Source organism: Leucoraja erinacea, chromosome 5 (genome assembly GCF_028641065.1).
Source record: "Leucoraja erinacea ecotype New England chromosome 5, Leri_hhj_1, whole genome shotgun sequence".
In the NCBI taxonomy this organism is placed as follows: Eukaryota; Metazoa; Chordata; class Chondrichthyes; order Rajiformes; family Rajidae; genus Leucoraja; species Leucoraja erinaceus.
This window is the reverse complement of record NC_073381.1, coordinates 19,930,384-19,948,140: the sequence shown is the minus strand read 5'-3', so window position 1 is coordinate 19,948,140 and position 17,757 is coordinate 19,930,384. Positions and strand designations below refer to the sequence as shown.

General features: G+C 43.9%; 1 protein-coding gene across 1 annotated transcript in view; it reads left to right on the top strand.

Moving 5' to 3' along the window:
• LOC129697010 (pecanex-like protein 1) overlaps nucleotides 1–17,757 on the top strand; it is a 215,937-nt gene that overhangs the window by 95,179 nt on the left and 103,001 nt on the right. Inside the window, 3 exon segments of the mRNA XM_055635197.1 lie at nucleotides 8,123–8,294; nucleotides 10,440–10,550; nucleotides 14,461–14,552. Of these exon segments, the coding sequence (XP_055491172.1) occupies nucleotides 8,123–8,294; nucleotides 10,440–10,550; nucleotides 14,461–14,552 (375 nt within the window).

Below are 17,757 nucleotides of genomic sequence, written 5' to 3'. Positions count from 1 at the left end.
CATTAAACCAACTAAAATTTTTTAAAAAGATTGAAAAGACGAACAGGCTGTAGGCAGAGGCTGCCACCAATGCAGCGCCCCTATGAAGGAAGTCTGTGGGCCAGACGATAACGGAAAAAGAATATGCCTGCGGGCCGGATGATTTTGGGTTACGGGCCGTATTCGGCCCGAGGGCCGTAGGTTGCCGACCCCTGATCTAAGTCATTGATATAGATTGTAAATAGTTGTGGCTCCAGCACTAATACCTATGATTGCCCATTAGTAATTGCCTTTGTTTATAAAGGTAGGGTTACAGCAGTAGGGAGATTGCAAGGACATCAAGAGATTTGTAAAGGAGGAAAATGTTAAAAAATAAAGTGTTACTTTGTGACTTAGTTTACAAGTACAAGAGTTTTGCATTAGTCTATTTTTAATTTTGCAATGGAGAGAGAATCTTGTGCTGACAATGGATAAAAAAGCAACTTAGTTTACATTGTATTGCACACAATAAAATGATAGCTGGAGCAAGATAGCGTTATAGGCTTGTCCTTCTGAAATCTGACCTTTTACAAGCAGCAACACTGCTTGTCACATTGGGCTATGTATATTTAGACAAAGGGGTTACAGAATGGATTGCATCAACATCAGGATTTACAGCATTGCAATATAAATTTATACAGAGACATTGCTTTGAGCCACTGCAGTCTGGTTAAGAATTAGAGTTTGTGAGATCTCTGCACTTCCCAAGGCAGCTCAGTTGAGCATGATGGGATCGAATGTGATTTCTGCTCAAAACAGACATTAATACTACCAATGCTTACAAAAGATCCAATTTGTAACAACCCAATTTGAAGCTTATTTTCTCAATTTTCTGACGCTCGGCAGATGCAAAATCCAAGGACACATTTACAGCAAGTTACTGCCACCTTGTAGTGATGGGCTCCCCTGTAAGGTGTGAGTCATGGCAAGGTGTGTGGGGAAAGAATTAAGTCCAAAATAATGCATTATGCAAGTTGATACACATACTGGCCCTGTAATCCGAAGAAAGCTGCGATTACACAGATGTGCACCCTCCAAACACTGGCACATTTACAATTCTGCACACACCCCTGCACTGAGTTATATCTCATCTTATAGTACTCTAATTTCTTGAACAAAGGTGTATTACATAACTTATCTTACTTAAGGGTCTCGACGCATAGTCTTGGCTGATATACATGGTGCTGTGTCTCGGCACTGCAAACCATTGGAGATGTTGTCTTTTGAATGAAAAATGGAACACTTCTTATATAATGTATATGATCTCCAGGTCTTATTTGAAGACAAGCAACTGAGCCAACTGACCTTATTTCGCACTTAATATTAATTAGGCCAAAGGAGATTTATCTGAGGAACGTTAGCAACAATGTCCTTCAACGTTGATGATGACCCTGCAGGAATCTAAACTATCTTACTTTGAGCTAAGTATGACTCTAGCTGGTTGGAAAGTTTACTAAGGCTACTTGATCCTCCATGATATTGAGTGAGTGGGCAGATGCGTCGCCAATGCAGTTTAATATAGATAAATGTGAGGTTATCCACTTTGGCGGCAAAACCAAGGGGGCAGATTATTATCTCAATAGGGTTAAGTTAGGTAAGGGGGAGGTGCAGCGAGACCTGGGCGTCCTTGTACACCAGTCACTGAAAGTTGGCGTGCAGGTACAGCAGGCAGTGAAGAAAGCTAATGGAATGTTGGCCTTCATAACAAGAGGATTTCAGTGTAGGAGTAAAGAGGTTCTTCTGTAGTTATATAGGGCTCTGATGAGACCACATCTGGAGTATTGTGTACAGTTTTGGTCTCCTAATTTGAGGAAGGACATCCTTGAGATTGAGGCAGTGCAGCATAGGTTCACGAGATTGATCCCTGGGATGGCGGGTCTGTCATATGAGGAAAGATTGAAAAGACTAGGCTTGTATTCACTGGAGTTTAGAAGGATGAGGGGGGATCTTATAGAAACATATAAAATTATAAAAGGACTGGACAAACTAGATGCAGGAAAAATGTTCCCAATGTTGGGCGAGTCCAGAACTAGGGGCCACAATCTTAAGGGCCTGTCCCACGAGCATGCGCCTCCATGCGGCAAGCGCGACGTAAAGGGCCTGTCCCACCAGCATGCGCCTGCATGCGGCAAGCGCGACCAAACCAGAAGCGGGGGCCGCGCGGAGGTTGATTGAGTGACATGAAGTTCGAGCGAAGTTCGCGCCTGACGTATGGCGTCGAGGCGGCTGCGGGCCGGCAGGCCGTTGCCGCGTGGAATTTTTGAACACGGTCAGTTTTTCGGAGCCCCGCGCGATGTCGGGACCAGCTCCGCACAACTCCATACGGCTCCAGCGATCGAAGTGGGACCGGCCCCGCGAGGCCGTACGGCTCAAGCGACCACGTTAGGTCGCGCTTGCCGCATGCAGACGCATGCTGGTGGGACCGGCCCTATAGGTCGCGCTTGCCGCATGGAGTCGCATGCTCGTGGGACAGGCCCTTTTGAATAAAGGGGAGGCCATTTAAGACTGAAATGAGAAAAAAAAACGTTTTCACCCAGAGATTTGTGAATTTATGGAATTCCCTGCCACAGAGGGCAGTGAAGGCCAGATCGCTGGATAGATTTAGGAGAGAGTTAGATAGAGCTCTAGGGGCTAGTGGAGTCAATGGATATACATCAATGATTTGGATGAAGGGATTCAAAGTAACATTAGCAAATTTGCAGATGACACAAAGCTGGGTGGCAGTGTGAACTGTGAGGAGGATGCTATGAGAATGCAGGGTGACTTGGACAGGTTGGGGGAGTGGGCGGATGCATGGCAGATGACGTTTAATGTGGAGAAATGTGAGGTTATCCACTGTGGTAGCAAAAACAGATTACTATTTAAATGACGTCAAGTTGGGAAAAGGGGAAGTACAGCGGGATCTGGGGGTCCTTGTTCATCAGTCTATGAAAGTAAGCATGCAGGTACAGCAGGCAATGAAGAAAGCGAATGGCATGTTGGCCTTTATAACAAGAGGAGTCGAGTATAAGAGCAAAGAGGTCCTTCTGCAGTTGTACAGACCCCTAGTGAGACCACACCTGGAGTATTGTGCGCAGTTTTGGTCCCCTAATTTGAGGAAGGGCATTCTTGGTATTGAGGGAGTGCAGCGTAGGTTTACAAGGTTAATTCCCGGATGGTGGAGCTGTCATATGCTGAGAGAATGAAGCAGCAGGACTTGTAAACGCTGGAGTTTGGAAGGATGAGAGGGGATCTTATTGAAACATATAAGATTGTTAAGGGTTTGGACACGCTGGAGGCAGGAAACATGTTCCGGATGTTTGGGGGAGTCCAGAACCAGGAGCCACAGTTTAAGAATAGGGGGTAAGCCATTTAAAACAGAGACGAGGAAACACTTTTTCTCACAGAGAGTTGTGAGTGTGTGGAATTCTCTGCCGCAGAGGGCGGTGGAGGCAGGTTCTCTGGATGCTTTCAAGAGAGAGCTGGATAGAGCTCTTAAAGATAGCGGAGTCAGGGGATATGGGGAGAAAGCAGGAACGGGGTACTGATTGGGGATGATCAGCCATGATCACATTGAATGGTGGTGCTGGCTCTAAGGGCCGAAAGGCCTACTCCTGCACCTATTGTCTAATGTCAATTGATATGGAGAGAAGGCAGGCACGGGTTATTGATTGGGGACGATCACCCATGATCACAATGAATGGCGGTGCTGGCTTGAAGGGCCGAATGGCCTCCTCTTGCACCTATTTTCTATGTTTCTATATTAGTGCCAGTGGTATTCAGGGCAGTCTCACAGGCCCAACTGTCTTCAGCTGCTTTCTTAATGAACTTCCTTCCACCATAATCTTAAATGCGTGCATGCTTGATGTTGATTGCACAACGTTCAGTTTCATTTGGCGCTGTGATTATGAAGAATTCCATGCTTGCATGCAGCAGGACCTGGACATTCAGGCTTAATAAATGACAAGTAACATTCAAGTCACACAAGTGCCAGGAAATGACTAACATTAAAAAAAGTCTAATCATTCAACAACATTGCTATCAGTGAATCACCCACTGTCACCAACTCAAGGGTACTATTGACCTGAAGCGTAGCAGACACAGCCGTATCAATATTGGGTTTCCTGCATTGCATATCACACTCAATTCCCCAAATCGTTTCCATCGCCTGCAAGGGGAAGGTCAGAAGATGATAGTATACTCTATCCTTGCCTGGCTGACCACAGTTCCACTGAAGAAGGTCGATACTATTAGCACAAAGTAGCTAGTCTGACTGATGCCCTATCCATCAACTTAAACAAATAGTCCCTGTACCACACATGTTGAGACTACATGAGTATCTGCAAGTTATGCTGCAAAGATTCAGCTAGACGGCTTCAAATCTTAAATCCACTATTTCCACTGTCTAGACAGGAAGGCAACAAGAACGTTGTGATTGCCAACCATCTTGAAGGTATGGGGACACGAGAGACTGCAGAGCCTGGAATATGGAACAACAAACTACTGGAGGAACAGTGGACCGAGCAGCTTCTGTGGGTGGAAGAAATTGTTGATGTTTTGGGTTGAAGCCCTGCATCAGGAGCAGGTGTGGGGAGTGGTGAACCAGGGATGGTTGATTGGTGGACAGAGGAAGAGTGAAGGATGATAGAAAGATGGAGGCAGGTGGTAGAGGGCAGGGAGTGGAGTTGGGAAACAGAGGCAGGTGGATGATAGGTGGAGGCAGAAGGAGTCAGGTGGTGTGAGGTTGGAGAGGTGGGTGGGTGGGTGCGGGTAGAGGATGAAGGTGCCAGATAGGTGGATGATAAGCAGGAACACAAAGGCTACCTGTGTTAAAATCTGATGAGTAAGGAAGGTGATAGTGGGAACCATTAGGGGAGAGGTGAAGGGCAGTTGGAACCAGATCGTGAAGGGGAAATATGATGGGTAAAATAGTTGGATGGAAGCAGGAGGTTGAAGAGGATGAAAGGGGATGATGCAGCTTTGGAGGTAGGGTGTGGGAAAGGAACACACCTTGAGGTTATCCTGCAAGTCAGATGCCATTGTAACGTGGTAAGAATATTACCATTCTTCAATATGACTGGGTGAAAAACCTGGAACTCACAATCTGACAGCACCGTCAATGCACTTTCACCACAGAGAGTGCAGCTGTTCATCATCACCTTCACACCTTCATTCAAGCACAAATAACAGGAATTGTATTTTATAATGTTGCCCATAATCCATCGACAAATTATTCCAAAGGATTGGAAATGCAACTGTTTTGGCCAAGTGAGGTTTGGAGTGTTGTGGTCTTGGTAGAAATCAAACTGAGCACCTTTGAGTGGGTTAGTGAGTGTTGCTTGACTGTACCATCAATGACACTTTCCATGTCTTTGTTGGTGACTCAGAGCCGACTGATGTGGCAGTAATTGGCTGCATTTGATTTGTCCTGATCTGTCTGGGTAAAATACAACTAGGCAACATTTCATCATCGGTGATACCCAGGGTTACTCTGATTGCCTGAAACTACTTCTGAACCACAGACCTTCAGTATCACAGCTGGGGTGACATTGAGACCAATCGTTGTTGCTGTTTTTAACAGCCTCTGCCATTTCTTGTTAAGTTAAATTAGCTTCATTGCTAATCCACCTCAGCCTCCTGCTGAGATCTATGGCTTTAGTGGATCTCAGCAGGAGAGAGAGAGAGAGAGAGAGAGAGATAAATAGATCGCACAAGTGGCTAAAAGTGGTTGCAATCATTTCAGCTTCTCAAACAATGGATCTCCCCCACTCAGCCCCCCATCTGAGGTATTACCTTTAGAAAATTTGTTTGGTTAGATTCACATGAGAGATTATGTCCCAATTGATCTTGCATGTTTGGCATAGTTGATTCGGTGTTTTCTGAGGATGAAGTATAAGAATTAAGATGTTTAGAAGAATGAAGTTTTACTGATAGGGTTTGAATGGGAGTGAACCAAATAATTTTGAGATAAGGCATTGTAGTTTTATTTTACCAGCCAATAGCAAATGGAACAAGTAAAGCTAAAAGTCCCAAAATACTTTGTTGGGAAGACACAACAGTGGGCATGGGTTTGGAAAGAGAGTTCAAGCAGCTCCAGAACCATGGTTTGAAGAGGTTTCTAAAGGCATGAAGAGATGCTGAGGGTGTTTCAAATTCCTGGGACAGGACAAAGGCTTTGGCACCAATTATGAAGATAAGGAAAGTGGAGGATTACAGATGAGTGGAAAGTATGAGCTGCAACATAGACCTGGTGAGGTTTGCGGAGACATGGTGTGATGCAGGGAGAGCAAAGTACATAGTTCTATAGTATATGCAGTCAAACACGGATGCTTCAAAGTGAACCTCAACTCTCACTTCTTCATTTATTTTTATTTTTATTTTAATTCCTTCCTCTGTCTTGTATCCGGGTTTGCCTCATTATAATCTGTAGTTGTGGGTTCTGCGTTCCCCACTTTTAAGCAATTGTGTTATAAACTGGGAACAGAGGTTCCACACAAGAGAACAAAATAACCCAATAGTTGAACCAACGGTAGAAAAAAAATGCTGGAGAAACTCAGCGGGTGAGGCAGCAACTACGGAGAGAAGGAATAGGCGACGTTTTGGGTCGAGACGTACCAGATGTTTCTTTAGTGTTGGACATCAGAGATGAATCAATTCCATTTGGCTTGCCTTAGCCCCAAAGCACCATGCACTACTCAAACAGTACAACTGATTTTTATTTTGCCAGACATCCAATTGAACAAACTTAACACCTTCCCCTTTCTGAACAATCCAAATCCAAACAATTTTAGCTCTGTATCGAGGAATTTTGGAAGATGGGAGGGAGGACCTGCTTTAATAGTAGGGACAGAAGATCATGGCTATATACTGGTTGGAATAGATGAACATGGCTAATAGCTGGTTGGGGCAGTTGAAAATGAGGGGACAAGTAATCAAAACTCTTGGAATTTTGTCCACCCAGAGATGGTGCAGCTTATGTTATGTCTAATATTTCTTGTTTGAGTTGCAAGCACTATAGAGCTGAATGATATGTCTCTTAGAGCAGTGGGGTGGGAAGGATTGCTGTTCACATGCTCCTGCCCATGGTGGGGAAATATAATAAACACTAGAGACAATGCCTGTAACTGTGAGTTCCACTCTTGATCTGCTGCATGCTTACAGGGCAACGTCCACCACCTTCCGCAGGTGGCAAATCTCCAGAAACGTGTTTCACGTGACAGGTTTCCTGACAAAGTGGTTGGTGCATTTGATTTAGGAACAGAAGAAGGCCATGTAGTTCATTGAGCCTGCCCTGATCTGATAGTCACCTCAGCTCACATTCCCACCAACTCGGTTGGGACTCGATGGGCAAAGGGCCTGTTTTCATGTTGTATGTCTAACCCAAACCAAACTAAACCAAACCAAACTAAATTCCAATAATCTTTCAACTTTATCTGTTCATCTCTTCATGTTTAAGACTGACATCTTTGAACCATTGATCAGAAATATCCCAGGAAGCTCTTTACAGGAAGGCTGTCTCTGAAAAGAAAGAGAAATGTTTTGAGATAATTGTGGCTAGTATACATAGACACCCTAGTTAACACATTTTTTTATCTGTGCTGGCCCTTTGGAATCGTTTTCCAACCACAGCTGCAACATTGGAAACTCTGCAATTCTAATTCATTTTGAGTAGTTATCCAATTTCCTTCCAAAACCTATTGAGGCAACTCTTAATACCCTTTTTTTTTACCAGTGTATTCCCAACCATCACAACTTGCTGCATTAAAAACAGATTCTCCTCATTTTCCATCCTTGGTTCCGTAAGTCTGTGTCCTCCAGTTACTGACCAACCTGGCAGTGGAAACAGCATTAACTATTAAAGCCCATCATGACTTTGGTACTTTTATTAAATTACCTCTGATCTAGGAGAATATCCCAGCTTCTACTGTCCGTCCATGGAATTAAAGCCCACTGTTCCAGACACCATTCAAATCTCTTTTCGAAGGTACGGCATCCAGAATTGGTGAGAATACTAGCAGAGGTCAAACAATTAATTTAAAAAACATCTACGTTTTTTAATGTAATCTTTGCCATGAATCCAGTGTGTTTTCTTAACTGTCTATGCTTTTCCTCACATTTCTCCTAGGGGCACAATAGAATTGTTGCATACAGCAGATCTATTTATTTTTCCATCTGCTGTGGCCTTGTGTGGGTTTTGGATCTCGGCAGTAAATGCACTCAACTCCCATCTTCTACTCTGTATGGATTTAGATTGATATCTTCAGAAAACTTAGGAGCTGCAAGAGATTTTATTATTGGTGAGCCAACATCTGTTTAGCCTATAAAGTGCTTCAGTGGTAATTGTGAAAAGGAAACTTCACGTCACCCAAGGCCATTGGCCTGGAACATTAACTCTGTTTCTCTCTCCACAGATGCTGTCTAACCAGCTATGTATTCACAGCTCTCCTTGTTCTTATTTCTGATTTCCAGTATCCCAATTTTTCTTTGATTTTCAGTTCAGATTTGAAAGACTGCTCAAGATTAGTTTTTAACAAATCAGTGTAGATGCTGTTTTAGACTGAAAATCGCCACAAAATTCCGGAGTAACTCAGTGGGCCAGTGGGCAGCATCTCTGGAGAAAAAGGATGGGTGGCATTCCCAAGGATGGAACCCTTCTTCTGACTGAAAGTAGGGGGGGGTGGAAAACTAGAGATAGAAATAGGCCAGAACAAATCAGAGCCGACAACAGATGACCAAGGAAGGGTGGAACCCATAATGGCCCATTGTTGTCAGGGGAAGAGATGGTAACAAAGGGATACAAGGATGCAAACTAGTAGGACTTCTAAGGTGGCTTTGGGGGGGAGAGCGAGAATGCAGGGGTTACTTGAAATAGAGAAATCAATGTTCATATCACTGGGATGTAAGCTACCCAAGCGAAATATGAGGTACTGTTCCTCCAATTTGCATGTGGCCTCACTCTGGGGGAAAAAAGCAGTATCAAATTGTAATTTCACAATGTCCTCAAGATTATTAAGAAAATACACAGCTCAGTGCCCAAGGACATGGGAGGAGTTCCAAGGTGGAAGTGAGGATGCTACTGACAATGGCTCGCCAAACATGCCCAGTAGTCTGGGAGAAGTACTGTATGCTATTATTGACGATGCCTGTCATTTCCTATCTATTGCTGCAAGCTATATGTACCATTCCATCTGATTCCATAAATATAAATACAATTTTATTGCATTGAGTATTATCTGTAGCTTTAGGTATTAGAAGGAGCTGATGTCCATTTGATTCTACACAAAAACGGGATAATATTTTTGTACAACCAAGTGACATCTCAGATTAAGGATTTAGCTTTTAGTATGAACTTTGTAATATTGCCATGTCTTCTGAAATCAGTGCCACTGGGACTTAGAGAGGGAAGTAGAGGAACATTTTTTTCAGAAAATCAATACAATTTCCTTTTCTGGCAAAAGATATGAACGGACGTTCCTTGGGGAAGTGTGGAGAGATGTTTATGACTGTAATCAGTAGAAATTATTCCCAGAAGGCAGAGTCAAACCAGATGAACTGTATCATGTTCAGTAATTTGCTTTTGGGAGTATGGAATAATCTGTAGTTGTGGTTCTGCAAATAGTCAGATTTGTATGATATTCCTACTACATCCAAGGATATTTTGAATCTAGCCCCCACTAACTCTACAATTCTCAGATCCCATACTGTCCCCAACAACAGGCCATTGGCAGTCGAGCTGTCAGCGACATCTTGTTGACTAATCACATGGGATCTTTCACACTCTGAGGGAGAAGGCAGAGCATCGTCCAAGTGAAGACAATACCAACAGAGTACCACTGTCTTCCATCAGTGCAGTGATTGCTCAGTCCTGAGCCTCATTATTGCCTATCTTCTGGTGCAGTTCTGCCCTGAGCCTGCAAGGCAGTCCATTAGTGCTGTCTTTCCAGAGGTGCAACACTCTCTCAGAATGATCCTGCGAACAGTGCACTGCAGAGAGCTGGAGAGCATAGATAGGTGATGTGTTGGGTTGGGACCCTTCTTCCAGGAACAAGGGTCCTAACGCATAACATCACCCATCGATGTTTTGCATAGATGCTGCCTGCTCCACAGAGGTACTGCAGCACTCTGTGTTCTATTGTGTAAACCAGCAGTTCCTTGTTTCTGCCTGCTATTCCTGTTGCCTTTGCTAGGTCCTTCTTTTAGGACCCCTAAGGTCCTGTTACCCTTGCCATGTTCCCTGTTCTTGTTGCTATTGCTGTGACCTCTTCTTGTTGCACTAGTATCCACCTCTTTTTGTTCTGACTGCGTCCTCCATTCCCTTTGATCTTGTGTCCTTGTTTTTGTTGCTCTTGCTGTGCCATGGTTTCTGTCGTTTTTGCCGTGTCCTCTCTCCCTGTTCCCTCTGCATTTGTGTTTCCCTCAAGGTGTTTTCTCTTGTGTTTCAGGGTTCACACAATGCTTCCCTCTCATTTTCCTCCTGGGCCTTCTTCCACAGATTAATACTTTTGTTACGTATTTGCTGGAACAAGTCGACATGCACATCTTTGGTGGATCTGGTACGTACCCTGAAAATTTTCACTTTTAAGTTTAAAATATTTAATAAACATGTAAAATAAAAATTATTAAAATGTGTATCGAGATATAAACAAATGTTACTATATTTTATAAACATCTTTTCTATATTCAACTTGCTTTGCACAGGAGTATATACATTTTTCATCAAACCATTGTAATTAGCACACCATCTGTTTTGACAGACCGTGCAGTTAAGTTTTCTTGTGTCAGGTAGACTTCGGTCAGGGAGAAGAAAACCAGCCAATGTCCTATTGTGAATTGTCACTGAGCAAGTTAGTAGACATCAGAGGAAGAGCAGGAAAGACCCAGTTGAGATGCTGCATGTGCTCAAGTACAGTACACAGGCTCACATTGAAAAATGGTTTCTTGGGACAGAACTGACATCTGTAAGATGTCAAGCATCACTTAGTACCTGGGGTGAAAACTGACATTTGGCAATGCAAAGGATTGTAAGATATTTAAAAGCATGAAGTATTTATGTAAGAGAAAATAAAAACAAACTGGTTGAAAGGTTAATAATCCCAAAGTTAAGATGTGTGAAAAGTGTTGTCATGAGAACAGATATGGTGGAACTAGAGGAGCTAAAAGAATAGAGGGCAGTTCTTGCAGGAAGCTGGGTAAAAGAGGCTGTTGTTGATATTTTCGTTGCAGTCCATGAGCTTTTCAATGAATGCTCATCGCTAACCTACTCTGAGATGGTGAAGAAATTTACAAATGAAAAAGTGTCAGACTTGCAGAAAGTGACAGTGAGAACTGGGTGGAAATTTGCACCAAAGGCTTTACAGATACATTACAGGTGCACAACCTTTTATCTGGAGTTCCGGAAACGAAAAGCTCCGAAAACCGGACATTTTTTCCAGGATGTCGTCTGCACACCAAAGCTCACGTTTAGCGCCAAACTTGACCCGAAACGACCCACGGTCAACCCAGGTCTGTACTACTGTAGCGGCTGCCTCCTCCCCGGAGACCGGGGAGACACTTAAACATCTGTAAATCATTGCTTAAATGTTAGTCAGTTAGTTTGGAGAGCTTTTATGTGAAGGGGGGAGGGGGTGAAGGGGGAAACTTTAATTCTTAGTCCCCTACCTGGTCGGAGAGGCGGGGAGCGGGCAATGCCTTACCGGGTCACCGTGCAGTAAGCTCCGGAGCGCTGTGGCCGCCGACTCCCAACATCGCGGAGCTGGGGCTGCGGGCGTCCGGCCGCGGGCGGCGCCGGTTGGAGGTCCGACCCCGGCAACTCTACCCCTGGCTGCGTGGTGCTCCAAATCCAGCGCGACCCGCGGCCGGACGCCCGCAGCCCCCAGCTCCGCGATGTTGGGAGTCGGCGGCCACAGCGCTCCGGAGCTTACCGCACGGCGACCCGGTAAGGCATTGCCCGCTCCCCGCCTCTCCCACCAGTTAGGGGACTAAGAATTAAAGTTTCTCCCTTTACCCCCCACCACATAAAATCCTTCCAAAATAACTGACTAACATTTAAGCAATGATTTACAATGATTCCCCGGTCTCCGGGGAGGAGGCAGCCGCTTCAGACTTTTCAAGCCGCCCGCGCTACCTACCTAATCTACGCTAAAAATCTTCCATTCGGAAATCCAAAAAATTCCGAAATCCGAGAAGTGTCTGGTCCCAAGGCTTTCGGATAAAAGGTTGTGCACCTGTATATGCATGAAAAAATATATCCAATGAATTTTAAGAAAACAAGACCTTGATGTATGTATGTAAAGCAGTGTATGTAAGTAATGTAGGAAGTCTGAGTAGGGCTGCACCACATTTCCTACAAAGAGACAGGCAGAGCTTGAATCGATGCGTCCTCTGATAACTGAAAGCTTTAATTTGAAGGAAGTGAATGAGGTTAAAGGAGAAGATGTTCACTGTACAAACAAATTCAGCCTGGTGAAAGAGGACGACAGTTGACAGCGTCCGACTGGGCTTTTGTTAAAAAGGAAGCTTAGAACCTTCGACGGTGTAGAGGGATTGGACATCCATACCAAATGGTTAGTTGGGGGTCAAGAAACTGTCAAAAGGGCAGCGGGGCATCAGAGGTGTCATAACTACAAGTGAAAAGAGAAGGTGAAAAATAATTGAAACAAGCAAAAATAAGTAAAGTCTGTGGGAACATGTGCCTACCAGAATATCCTGCTTGTGGATTTTAGCGTAGAGATAGGAGTGGTTAGTGTAATTTGTGATTGGTGAAATTTGTGGTTGGTGTAATCTGTGGTGTGGTATAATTAGTGGCAGGAAGATCTCCAGAGGTCAATGACCAGATTTCTAGGAGACATGACCTGATCAACAGGCTGGGTTTTGGTTTGCAGAGAAATACGAGGAGACACCAGAAACTGCAGATGCTGGAATCATGATCAGAACACAAGATGCTGGAGGGATTCAGTGGGTCAGGCAGGATCTGGGGAGGGAATGGATAAGTGAACTTACAGATTGGGACTTTTCTTCAGACTGACAGGAGTAGAGGGGGGAACTCAAAAAGACAGGTGGAAGATGGGTAAGTGATATGTAATGCAGGTGAGAGGGCGTGATTGGCATCTGGGTAAAGACAGGTCAGCAGTGAAAAGGAGACAAAAGGCACTCAAATAAGGAAAGGAAAGGAGGAGTGAAATCTAATAGAAACATAGAAACATAGAAAATAGGTGCAGGAGTAGGCCATTCGGCCCTTCGAGCCTGCACCGCCATTCAATATGATCATGGCTGATCATCCAACTCAGTATCCTGTACCTGCCTTCTCTCCATACCCCCTGATCCCCTTAGCCACAAGGGCCACATCTAACTCCCTCTTAAATATAGCCAATGAACTGGCCTCAACTACATTCTGTGGCAGAGAATTCCAGAGATTCACCACTTTCAGTGTGAAAAATGTTTTCCTCATCTCAGTCCTAAAAGATTTCCCCCTTATCCTTAAACTGTGACCCCTTGTTCTGGACTTCCCCAACATCGGGAACAATCTTCCTGCATCTAGCCTGTCCAACCCCTTAAGAATTTTGTAAGTTTCTATAAGATCCCACCTCAATCTTCTAAATTCTAGCGAGTACAAGCCGAGTCTATCCAATCTTTCTTCATATGAAAGTCCTGACATCCCAGGAATCCGTCTGGTGAACCTTCTCTGTACTCCCTCTATGGCAAGAATGTCCTTCCTCAGATTAGGAGACCAAAACTGTACGCAATACTCCAGGTGTGGTCTCACCAAGACCCTGTACAACTGCAGTAGAACCTCCCTGCTCCTATACTCAAATCCTTTTGCTATGAATGCTAACATAACATTCGCTTTCTTCACTGCCTGCTGCGCCTGCATGCCTACTTTCAATGTTGGAGGGATGTGGGTGGGAAGGGAGGGGAAAGAGGGGAATCAAAAGGAAAAGGTGGTTGGTAGATGAGTGTACTGAGGAGGGGAAAGGACCAAGATCCATCCTGGGAAACGGTCGGCATGGGTAGGTTGGGCCGAAGGACCCTTTTCCATGTTGTATGACTCTTATCAACATAATCTTGGAAATTAGTGATGAATTGTTGTAGAGAGGGTAAGAAACCTGATGGACTGATCGAAATCGATAAGAATTTATGCAAAAACAGCTATTAATAACACCAAACATTTGCATTTATTTAGTGTTTTTAACATAGTAGGACGCCTCAAGGCAAGAAAACAGGAGAATTCTGATCTCAAGCCAAGTCCAGTGGCCAAGAAATGTGAGATTAAGGAGCCTGAGGATGCAGTTAAGACATGCATACAATTAAATGAGCTTTTGAGATGAGATGTACTTCATTTTCAGACCTCAGGATACATGACCTTTGAGAAACCTCTAAACTGTGTTAAATGTTTAGTGATTGTAGATAGATTAATGAAGTTTTAAAATAAAAAATAACGGCCGTAATAATCATGGTTTTTTTCAGCTGCAACAGGACTAATCTCATCGCTCTACGGCTTTTTCCGCAGTTTACTTGCTGTATGTCTGCTGTATGCTCTGTGTATTGGCACTGTAAAGGTAAGCAATTATCTGGACAGTTGAGTTGCTAATTTAACCATGCCTGAGTTACTCCAGCATTTTGTGTCCTTTTTTGTAACCCGCATCTGGAGTTCCTTGTTTCTACTCTAGTTTTACCCTTTGTCTTATTTCCTTTCCTATTGCTACCATTCATATGTGCATCAAATAAATGTACATTAGGTGGTTGTAAACCAGAGGATTGGATCAAGTTGTAAAATATAATTAAAGCAAGGAATGTAAAGAGAGGGAGAGTGTAAATGAGGAGTTGTGAATCGGCCTGGTACAAATTGGAGAGTATATATTTGAAGTTGAAATATGAATGACACATCATGTGAAAATTGTGGAGTGTAACTAAATTGGTGGTTAAATCAGGAAGTTGTAAATCAAAAAAAAAAAATTGGGTTGTAAATTGTACAAAATAGTCCCTTTTTATGCTCTGAGTTGTGTTTAACTAATTTGTTCGTACATTTTGAATTTTTGGCAATATTATGGAAGTGATGGAATTTGCAAAGCTCCAGTTTCAACTCTGGCCGGGTGATGATCATGGTTAGGCATAGGCAGAGTGTGTGGCTACTGCTATTTTTGCTGGTGTGAGGTTTGGCCTCATTGGTATCACATTACTAAGCTTGAGCCGCTGGGCAGGAACATGTTGGTTCCGGAAGAAGGAAAGCAGCCAAAACCAACATCATGGTTGTAGTCTCGAACATAAACAAAACAAATATGCCAAATCACTTTACTGTCAATTAAGTGCTTTTGAAGTGCACTCATCATTGCATAGTAGGAAAAGTAGCAGCCCATTCACACCAATACCCATAAACAGCTTAGATGGGGCATCTTGGTCGGCATGGATGAATTGGACCGAAGGGCCAGTTTTTGTGCTGTATGATTCTAGGATTCTATTATATTGATCTAATACACATTATTGTGATCTTCAGGGCTAAAATTTGCCCGTAAGACAATAGACAATAGGTGCAGGTGTAGGCCATTCGGCCCCTCGAGCCAGCATCTCCATTCAATGTGATCATGGCTGATCATCCCCAATAAGTACCCCGTTCCTGCCTTCTCCCCATATCCCCTGACTCCGCTATTTTTAAGAGCCCTATCTTGCCCTCTCTTGAAAGCATCCAGAGAATCTGCCTCCACCGCCCTCTGAGACAGAGAATTCCACAGACTCACCACTCTCTGTGAGAAAAAGTGTTTCCTCGTCTCCGTTCTAAATGGCTTACTCCTTATTCTTAAACTGTGGCCCCTGGTTCTGGACTCCCCCAACATCGGGAACATGTTTCCTGCCTCTAGCGTGTCCAAGCCCTTAACAATCTTATATGTTTCAATGAGATACCCTCTCATCCTTCTAAACTCCAGAGTGTACAAGCCCAGCTGCTCCATTCTCTCAGCATATGACAGTCCCGCCATCCTGGAAATTAATCTTGTAAACCTACGCTGCACTCCCTCAATAGCAAGAATGTCCTTCCTCAAATTAGGGGACCAAAACTACATACAATCCTCCAGGTGTGGTCTCACTAGGGCTCTGTACAACTGCAGAAGGACCTCTTTGCTCCTATATTCGATTCCTCTTGTTATAAAGTCCAACATGCCATTCGCTTTCTTCACTGCTGTACCTGCATGCTTACTTTCATAGACTGATGCACAAGGACCCCCAGATCCCGTTGTACTTCCCTTTTTCCCAACTTGACGCCTTTTAACTAGTAATCTGCCTTCCTGTTTTTGCTACCAAAGTGGATGACCTCACATTTATCCGCATTAAACTTCATCTGCCATGCATCTGCCCACTCCCCCAACCTGTCCAAGTCACCCTGCATTCTCGTAGCATCCTCCTCACAGTTCACACTGCCACCCAGCTTTGTGTCATCAGCAAACTTGAATCCCTTCATCCAAATCATTGATGTATATTGTAAATAGCTGCGGTCCCAGCACCGAGCCTTGCGGTATCCCACTAGTCACTGCCTGCCATTCTGAAAGGGACCCGTTAACCCCTACTCTTTGTTTCCTGTCTGCCAACCACTGCTCTATCCATGTCGGCAGTCTACCCCCAATACCATGTGCCCTAATTTTGCCCACTAATCTCCTATGTGGGACCTTATCAAATGCTTTCTGAAAGTCCAGGTACACTACATCCACTGGCTCTCCCTTGTCCATTTTCCTAGTTACATCTTCAAAAATTTCCAGAAGATTAGTCAAGCATGATTTCCCCTTCGTAAATCCATGCTGACTCGGACTGATCCTGTTACTGCTATCCAAATGTGCGGCTATCTCATCTTTTCTAATTGACTCCAGCATCTTCCCCACCACCGATGTCAGGCTAACCGGTCTATAATTCCCCGTTTTCTCTCTCCCGCCTTCCTTTAAAAGCAGGATAACATTGGCTAGCCACCAATCCACAGGAACTGATCCTGAGTCTATAGAACATTGGAAAATTATCACCAATGCATCCACGATTTCTAGAGCCACTTCCTTAAATCCCCTAGGATGCAGACCATCAGGCCCTGGGGATTTATCAGCATTTAGTCCCATCAATCTATCCAACACCATTTCTTGCCTAATTTCCAGCCTGGTTTGCATTTATTGACCAACACCTCCACATACTCTACAAATGTACTGTAAGCTTCCATTTTGAACTGCTCATTGTGCTTTGATTCAACTGAGTAACTTAATCAACCACTTCAGACAGCAAAGAGCCAATCTCTCTGATATAGAACTGGAGAGTCAGATGTCGACCTTGCCAGGGAAGTATGACAGGCCGGTCAAAGGCAAGAGGGCATAGGTTTAAGTTGAGAGGGGCAAAATGTAAAGGAAATGTGCGGGGGCAAGTTTTTTCTACAGAGAGTGCTGGGTGCCTGGAATATACTACCAGTGGTGGTGATTGTGGCAGTGATAATAGAAGTTTGTTAGAGTATTCAATGACATGTTGAATCGCAAATGAATGAATATTAAAATTTAGCAAAATATTGACAATTAGCCAAAGACCCGTTGGTTCACCAAAACTGCCTCTTATCATAATGGCCAGAGCACTTTTGTCCCGAAGATTAAATAATCTGCTGGCAATGTCATAGACTGGTATAGATGCAGCATAGAAGCAGGCCCTTCAGTCCACAGAGGTCGCATCAACCCTCCATTTACATCAATCCAACTTTAAAAAAATAAAGAGGGGGTGGGGGAAAGCATTTTGGAAAATTTGACACTGACC